Source organism: Nomascus leucogenys, unplaced genomic scaffold (assembly GCF_006542625.1).
Source record: "Nomascus leucogenys isolate Asia unplaced genomic scaffold, Asia_NLE_v1 Super-Scaffold_391, whole genome shotgun sequence".
Classification (NCBI taxonomy): domain Eukaryota; kingdom Metazoa; phylum Chordata; class Mammalia; order Primates; family Hylobatidae; genus Nomascus; species Nomascus leucogenys.
This window is the reverse complement of record NW_022097988.1, coordinates 733,820-743,189: the sequence shown is the minus strand read 5'-3', so window position 1 is coordinate 743,189 and position 9,370 is coordinate 733,820. Positions and strand designations below refer to the sequence as shown.

Genomic DNA, 9,370 nt, shown 5'->3' with positions numbered 1-9,370 from the left:
TGGCGGGCGCCTGTAGTACCAGCTACTCAGAGAGGCTGAGGCAGGAGAATGGCGTGAACCCGGGAGGCGGAGCTTGCAGTGAGCCGAGATTGCGCCACTGCACTCCAGCCTGGGCGAAAGAGCAAAACTTCGTCTCAAAAAAAAAAAAAAACAAAAAAAATTGAAAGTTAAATGTTGCTTAATCTTTTACTGGCTCATTTTGGCCCTCTCACAGAGTCACTGGCCTCAGTCTTCTCCTTTTCCCCCATTTAAGCATTTATTTTACAAGACCATTTTTTTCAGTTTAATGAGACACAAACTCTCAACTTTTTATTTAAAACAGAAATGCAGTAGATCTGTAAGCTAAACCTTTCACCATTCATACGGAAACAAATATCAGTAATCCTCTTTGGTCTAAACAAAAATTCATAATTATTTATACATTTTAAAATATTATATTGTTTCAAATATTGTTAGTGAGGCAATAAATCATAAAGAGATACAACCAGTCAAAATTAGACTTTTAAAGAATTACTCTCAAAGACATTGCAACAACTCCAAAGTCCAGGGATCTTATAAGACTAATTTATTAGGAACAACATTTACAGAGACAACTTTTTAATGCTGAGTTGTATCTGATTTAATGCAGTCAGAAAGAAAAAAGAAACATTTTTCTCGTTTTGCTGATCTGTCAGATTTTGCTTAAGTTAGGAGAGCCTACAATTTCAAGCCTAGATAACTGGAATTCTATGAATAAACACAGAAAGACAGGAGAAAGGCAGGGAAGTCCAAAACTCACAGTCTGGGGGGAAATCAGTAGAGTAAGATTACTAATAAGTGAAATATTTGGCATGCGATTTCTTAGTTTCCATTAGTTATGCAAATATTTTATTGTTAGTATTTAGTGTTTCAGAATGTTTTATAGAGACTGAAAAGCAAATAAATAATTACATTAGCATTGTTAAGTGTCAGTGTTTTCTGTTTGATAAATAATCATACAGCTGTGTTCTCAGGCTGCAATAACAAAACACCAGAGGCTGAGCAGCTGAAACAACAGAAATCGGTTTCTCACAGTCTGGAGGCTGGAAGTCCAAGACAGAGTCCAAGACTCTCGCCAGCAGCTAGAGTTTCACTGTGAGGCTTCTCCTCTTGGCTTGCAGGTGGCTGCCATCTCTCTGTGTGCTCCCATGCCCTCTTGTTTGCATGCACAAGGAGGGAGGGAACAAGCTCTCTGGTGTCTCTCCCTATAAGGACACCAATCTTGGCAGATCAGAGCCCCACCATGACTTCATGTAACCTTAATTACTTCCTTAACAGCCCCAGCTCCACACTGCAGGTTGGGGCTTCAACATGGGAATTTGGGGGTGAAGGGTGGGACACAAACATTCAGTCCATAACAATGGCCCACCAAACCATGAAAGTAAATAGAAAAAAAATCACAGTTCAAGAATAACATAAAACTTAACTAGGTGTGTTATAGAGCAATGCATAGAACTAAGCTGAGAAGTTAAAACATACACTCACTGATTTTTAAAGACAATCTTTCCCAAGTTTGGTTCACCTTAGGGCTGATACACACCTTCAGAACCAGATTTTGGTTTCTAATAGCATCTTCCACTGAAAGCCAGGGCAAACAGGTTTATGTTCATTTCATCTTGGCCTATAATTTCTCTTTAAAGTGACCATTAATATTCACTATCACAATTAAGGCTTGGTTTGGGCCATTCTGAGAACAAGCTCTGGAGATCACAATTTTAAAGGATTAAATAATCATAACGGTATTATTTGTTCTGACAAAATTATTAATCTGACAGTGACTGGATTATCTTGGGACTCTCCCAAGCCCTAAATGAATACAGCAAAGATAAATGTCAAGAATTCAGGAAACAATTGCTTCTGCTATGGCCAGTAAGCTCCTAACAGACCATGCTTCTGCAGGAAATGATTCTGGACAAATTTTTAAAAGCAACAAACTACATGAAGTCACTTAAAAAAAGAAGCCCAGCCTCGGAAGAAAGAAAGGCCACAGGCTGAGTTTCTTATTTTTATGGCTTTTACCCAGAGTGCAAGACACAGATCTGCATTGTGCAGGACAGCTACAGTTCCTTTAGAAAACCACCATCGTTCTGGTTGGAAGAGTCAGGAATCAGAATAGGGGGCAACAACCGCTGCTGAAAAGAGTTGGGGGAGGAACCCCTGAAAGGAGAGCCAGAAATGGGGGAGCTCCAAACTCTTTGTGTCAGCTCTGTCCAAATCTCTAACTGACTTGTGAACTAAAAAGAAAGGTTTCTACCATCAGCAGACTGTCATCCATAGACATTTACATAGCATTTTGATTTGGAGTTCTTCCTAATGGCCACCCCACGGAAAAATATACAGGTGTTGTTTTGCCCTGGAAGCCAGACAGATCAGAATATTGGGTAAGATAGCTGGGTCAGCTGTCCTTGGATGGATCCCAAACACTATGTTCCTTTCCAGGCCTGAGAATCGCCGGACACTGTCCAACACAATGTGATCACCCAGCATATCACATGCATCACTGAGCTGCACAACCCTTTTCTTCCTCATTGCTTTCAAGAGCTCATACTTATAGTGCTCCACTTCTTTTGCAGTGCTGACAAGCACGGCGACATCCGTTGGAGAATAGCCCCTTTCAAAGAGAAGCCTGCAGGTGTCTGCCACATAGGTCATTATTTGCTCCACAGTCATGTGTTTCTTAATTTGCAAGGTTCCCTGAACACCCTGGGACCATTCGGCTTCAAGAAGTACTTCAAGGGACCCAGTGGGGATGTTAAATGAAGGATTATTTCTAATTACTTGCATTTCTTTTTGTAAGTACTTGGCTATTGGATCTGCATTGCGAACTATTCTGGTGAGCTCTTCTCTTGGATACTGGTCTGAGAGAGGGGGGAGGCCACTGCAATCCAAGTGGCTGGTCTGAAAGTAGTCCAGAAAGATCCAGAGAATTCCTGGGCCATCCTTTGCTCTCCGAGTGATGGTTTTTGCCTTCCCATACCAGTCCCCATCTTCAGTACGGAAATTCTGAGCTTCATCAATGACGATGTGTTGAATGTGTTCAAAGTTTTCTCTTAGGAAAGTTTTCCGGGTCTCTGCTTGGCAGATATTTTTATGACTGTAAAAATTAAAAGAACACACTCAGGTTTTATCTAAAAAAAACAAGGGGAGAAAATGATTGTATCATGTTCCTCCGAGCACAGTACATTACCACAGATCATTTTACCACTCAATTCTCAAGAAAGAAGGTGACTTAGGGCCGGGCGCGGTGGCTCATGCCTGTAATCCCAGCACTGTGGGAGGCCGAGGCGGGGGGGATCACAAAGTCAGGAGATCGAGACCATCCTGGCTAACACGGTGAAACCCCGTCTCTACTAAAAAATACAAAAAAAATTAGCCGGGTGTAGTGACAGGCGCCTGTAGTCCCAGTTACTCCGGAGGCTGAGGCAGGAGAATGGCGAGAACCCGGGAGGCGGAGCTTGCAGTGAGCCGAGATCGCACCACTACACTCCAGCCTGGACGACAGAGCGAGACTCCGTCTCAAACAAAAAAAAAAAAAAAAAAAAAAAAAAAAAAAAAAAAAGAATGAATGAAAGAAGGTGACTTAGCAGAAAAAATTAAACCCAGATTAAATAATACTTAGAGACTTAAGATCCAACTGCTTACCTGATAAAGTTCCTCAGAGGCTGGTTTTCACAAACGTAAAGAATTCTCTTTTCCTCACAGTGAAACACATTCCTGATCTTCTCCATGATCTTCATGGCCATGATGGTCTTCCCTGAGCCAGGTAAGCCGTGGACAAACAATTCTCTGTTCTTGCGGAGGCTTCTGGAGAATATCTCATACTGCTGGGCCGTGAGCAGATTTAAAACCTCACAGTGGAGCTGGTCACTCAAGAGAGACCTGAAGCCGAGTAGGACAATCACGAGGGACTGCAGCAGGGCTTCCATGTGTTGGATGCCTGCAAGGCTATAGGACGCAGGATAATCCATCGGAGACACTGCAGCCTCCAAGGCCTCTGCGCTGCTCTCAGGACTCAGGCAGAGGACCTTGGCCCTAACACACACCTTCCCGGTGTAGCCCCCCACATTCACCAGCTTCTGCTTCAAAGTAAAGGCGGTGCGAGTGCAGTAGTCCTGGCCCTCTGCATCCTGCTCCCTGAGAACGGTGTAGAGAATGGGGGTGCTGTTCTGTGCTATCAGCAGAGCATCACAGATGACTCCTGGCTTCTCCTGCAAGTTCAGGTCCACAGCCCAGCTTCTAGAGAAGATCAAAATTCCCCGAAAGAAAGGTTGCATTTGCTCATTTATTAACTCCTCTAGTCCTTCATGCTCTGAGGTCAGGTCCCTCCAGAGTGACTCTGGAGTATATTGCAAATATTCTGGTGGGACTGTATGTGAAAAGAATGATAAATTAGGGGAAGAGAAATAACCCTATTGATTATGATGACTAATTATAATTAACTAATTGATTAACTAGATGATTACTTATAGAAGTTTCAAATACTATTTTATAAATATTATTATATTTTAATTATAAAGGAAAAGAACCCTTGGAATATCTGGTATACTTCATCTAAACCCATATGTTTTTTTAAACTTATAACCTTGGGAAATTCCTTAGCCTAAGACTTTGCTGTCTCATCTGTAAAACAAAACTAAGAATAGCACATTTCCTATGAGGAGGAATAAATGAAATAACAGAAAATGTTTGGTTCATTGTAGCTGCTTGAGAAATGTTGGTTCTCTTCCTCCCCTTTCTACTTTCAAAGTACCTGAATCTCAAAATACCCCATTGCTGGGAGTAGCAGGAGCCCCCCCAACTCCACCACCACAGGAAGAAGGTAGTCATTAACTCCATATTTGCAGAAGAGAGGGAGTCATATTAAAGCCTTTATTGGCAGCGAATTTCCTGCAGTCCTGGACTGGAAGATCCTTAAAGCTATCTCTCCGGAAGCAGAATTCTTGTATCACTTAAAGATCAACGTATGGCTCCCCACTATCACAAAAGTCTTCCCTTTGTCACAGGTAAACAAGAAATAATTATGTGACACGAGAATATACTTGCATTGGAGGATTAGGAACTTATTTCAATGATCATGGGTTCCAAAGTGGGAGGGGGGGAAGATAATTGTTGTCCTGTTGTGGTAGTATTAGAGTACAAACCCAAATCAAGATTTGTAGTGGTAATTTCAAATGAAATTACCCAGATTTTATTGGTAATTGTTTCTTGTCCATTGTTGCTAGTGCTTTCTCTTCGTACCAGGTGCTCACACAACCTGATTATGCCTGCAACCTGGATGACAGTGAGTAGGAGATAGCATCTATTATGAGACACATCCAGATTTTAGAGATGTTAAAATATAGGGGGAAATACACATCATAGAATGGATAAAATAGGATAATTGAGGATATATTTAAAATGAAGCTTTGGAAACCAAAGAAATGTAAAATAAGAAAATACATCATTTGTTGATTGTACCAGGGAATTTGCACGTATCTCTGGTCTTCACAAATTTTCCAAAGATGACATATTTATTCCCATCTTCATATGAGTAGATAAGGACTCAAAGAGGCCAAGTGAGAGCTGGGTGCAGTGCTATGGGCCTGTAGTTCCAGCTACTCAGGAGGCTGAGGTGGGAGTATTGGTTGAGCCAGGGAATTTAAGGCTGCAGTGAGCTATGACTGCACCACTGCACTCCATCCTGGGCAACAGAGCAAGATACTGCCTCAAAAAATAAAAAATAAAAGAGATCAAGTGATTTGCCCAACATCACACCACTAGGAAACGGCAGGGCGAGTCTGAATCCAAGTCTCTTGGACATCGGATCCTCTACTGTTTTTGCCCTGCCCTGCAAGTCACAGACTACTCCTGCCTGATAAATGGTAAAAGTCACTAAAAGACTTGATGTTTATTTACCTCATCATTGCATAGGTCTTCTTTTTCTTTAATTGTATAATGGACCATGCTTGTGAAGGAAATTATAGGAAGATAAGAAGTGTTTCTTTCATTTCTTTGATATTCCACATAACAGTAATGACAGGGACCAGACTAGATGTTCAATTAATGCCACCATTCCAGGTGCACCAGAGTAGTCACCACTCCCCATGTGATTTGAGGACTCTGTGCCTTTGCACAGGTGTGCTCTGAAACTCTGAAGACTTCCACCTTGATCACTTGATGAACTCCTCGTCCTCCCCAGAACTCCCATATTCATCCTTCTGTCCTCTGAGCTCCCACCTCGTATCCGTTCTGGGAATTAATTTCACCATGGATCTAGGGAATCTTTAGAAACAGCAGTGAAGGGTCCAGGGCAGTTGTTCTCAAACCATAAGAAATCAATCAGGTGATGGATCCTAAAGGTTTAGGACACCAAGAGGAAGAACACTGGGGCTGGCTGATTCTGACCTATTACACCAGGCCCTGACTATCTTTAGTGCCAGTAACTCCAATTATAGACAAAATTTCTATTTGAGACAATCACTGCATTTCTTCCAAGAGAAGCACTGACAGCATTGAATCTGAAGCCAAGTTATTGTCAATCGATGCTAATAATTAGTGTGCTAAGAACATCTTTATTCTTTTTTTTTTTTTTTTTTTTTTTTTTTTTTTTTTTTTTTTTTTTTTTTTTTGAGATGGAGTCTCGCTCTTTCACCCAGGCTGGAGTGCAGTGGCGCGATCTCGGCTCACTGCAGGCTCCGCCCCCCGGGGTTCACGCCATTCTCCTGCCTCAGCCTCCCGCGTAGCTGGGACTACAGCCGCCTGCCACCTCGCCCGGCTAATTTTTTGTATTTTTAGTAGAGACGGGGTTTCACCGTGTTAGCCGGGATAGTCTCGATCTCCTGACCTCGTGATCCGCCCGCCTCGGCCTCCCAAAGTGCTGGGATTACAGGCGTGAACCACCGCGCCCGGCCGAACATCTTTATTCTTAATATCTGGATTCTAATTGTAAAACTATAAATATAGTTTGTTTACCACCATTAATGTTCAAAATCTAATAACAATAACAGTGTTCCAAAAATGAAAATTGTCTTTTAAAAAAATAACTTTAGTTATATTCCTATACCAAATACCCAAACACTCATACTCCCATTTTCTTAATTTCCTGCCTTCCCAATCTCACCCTTCTCCCTTATCACAGATACTTTTAAGTTTCTTGCCTATTCTTCCGAAATTGCTTTATGCAAATACAAACAAATATTCTGCCCTTTCTTTCTCAACAGGTAGCAAACCATTCAGCAACTATTTTTCTTCACTTAGCAATGTATGGTAGAGATCTTTCCATATCAATGCACAATTCCTTATTCGTTTCTTACAGCTATCTAACACAGTATTTTATAGATGTACCATATCTTGTTTGACCAGTCCCTATTGATGGGCCCTTGGGTTTTCCCCCAAGTTTTTTGCTATTATGTTAATACTACAGTGAGTAACCTTGTACATTTGGTGTGTATGTAAGCATATGTAGCATACACACACACACACACACACACACACAATAAAATCCCAAAGGTTAAATATATTTGTGATTCCAATATATTAATATATTGCCAAATTGTCCTCCAATGGAGTTGTACCAATATGGACTCCCACTAGCAATGTACAAGAAGGTGTGTTTCCCCACAACTAGCAAATAAGAGATAATGTCAGGTTTTTTCATTTTTTAACAATCCAGTAGACAGAAATAATTCTCCTTTTAATTTACATGTCTCTTATTTTGATTAATATTTAGCATCTTTTCAAATGTTTCAGAGCTGTATGAATTTTATTTTCTCTGGACTATCTTTGTTGATTTTTCCGTGCATGTGTGTGTGTGTGTGTGTCTGTGTCCTAATCAACTTCTGGAAGCTCTTTATATATTAGAGACACTGGCCCTTTGGTTGTGATATGGGTTGCAAATATTTTTTCTACTGGTCATGGTCATTTGACTTTGTTCTTAGTGGCTTTAGTCATGCACAATACTTATTATTTGCATGCAGTCATATACAACAGTCTTTTATAGTTCACAGATTTTGAATCTTGATTTTTTTAAGTCTAATGCAAAAATTATAAAGATGTTTGCCTATGTTTTCTTCTAGAACTTTTCTGGCTTTTTGTTTTAAATTCTTGATCCATTTGTAGTTTATGTTAGTATATGAAGTAAAGTACGAGTTCATCTTTTAAACAGTTAATTGCCACCAAGTTACCCTATGTATTTATGAACATGTCTGTTTTTCTCTACTTACTTGCAAGGCCAGTTTCATGATAAACTAAATTTTAATTTGTGTTTCTGTGTATTTCCAGATCCTACATTCCATAACTTTGGTCTGATTATATGCCAATACAACTCTTTTTATTGTTTATATATAATATATATTTAAATACATATAAATAATATATATCATATATAAATAATATAAATAATATATAAATATGAAATAAAAATAAAAATAATAAAATATTTAAAAATTTTACAGCAAATAAATAAAATTAAAAATATATATTATTTATATAATATATATTTTATACATCTATATATTATAGTTATATAATTATATATTATATATTTATATATTATATTTATATATCTATAAATAATATATAGAGATAGATATATATTATTTATAGATAGCATCTCTTGCTTTTCAGGTTTTAATTTTCCAGCTGTTCTTGCTCATTTAGTTTTTATGTTTAGATTTAAATAATCTCTTTTTAAAATTGATATATAAAATAACTTCAGAATTGACAACTTTGTGATGTTGATTCTTCCTTCAAAGTATGTAACATTCCCTGATTCACTTATGCTTCTGTCCTTCAATATTATTTTAACTTTTGCTTTAGATAGGTTTATTGCAGATATTTTCGCTTTTTGTTGCTATTGAAAATTAGGTGTTTTCTTTCATTATAGGTTATATTAAAGATATTGAATTCTGCATATTAATTTTTATAGTTGCTTCTTATAATACTACTATAAGTACTTATATTCATTCTGAATTATTTTACTGTTTACAGTAGCTTTTCATTTGATTCTCATGAATTCTCCAGATATATAGTCCTATCTTCTTCCATTTTAATCCCTCTAATTTCTTTCTCTTATCTAACTGTATTGGCCAATTAATATTACATTGTACTTGTAATATGCACATGGCTGTTCTGTTCCTGAATTTAATAGAATGCCTATAATCTCTCCCAATTAACATGATGTTCTTGGTAGACATATATATATGTAAATATAAATATAATGTTAAAGAACTATTTATAGGTTACCATTTTATTGAGGACCTTTAAAAAAAAACAGGTATTGAGCTTTTTCAAATGCCTTTTTGATGTATTAGAAGACAAATATATAATTTATTTGCATAGATACATAGAAATGATGAATTACATTAACTCTCTA

At 38.4% G+C, this 9,370-nt stretch overlaps 1 protein-coding gene across 6 annotated transcripts in view; it reads right to left on the bottom strand.

Moving 5' to 3' along the window:
• Positions 1–272: 272 nt before the first annotated feature.
• SLFN11 (schlafen family member 11) overlaps positions 273–9,370 on the bottom strand; it is a 30,354-nt gene continuing 21,256 nt past the window's right edge. For all 6 annotated transcript variants that reach the window (XM_003281359.2, XM_003281361.2, XM_003281360.2 and 3 more), the window contains 2 exons: positions 3,661–4,384; positions 273–3,112 (listed from right to left, as the gene is read on the bottom strand). In XM_003281359.2, coding sequence (XP_003281407.2) covers positions 2,329–3,112; positions 3,661–4,384 — 1,508 coding nt within the window. In that variant the 3' untranslated portion in view covers positions 273–2,328. The remainder of the gene's footprint in view (positions 3,113–3,660; positions 4,385–9,370) is intronic.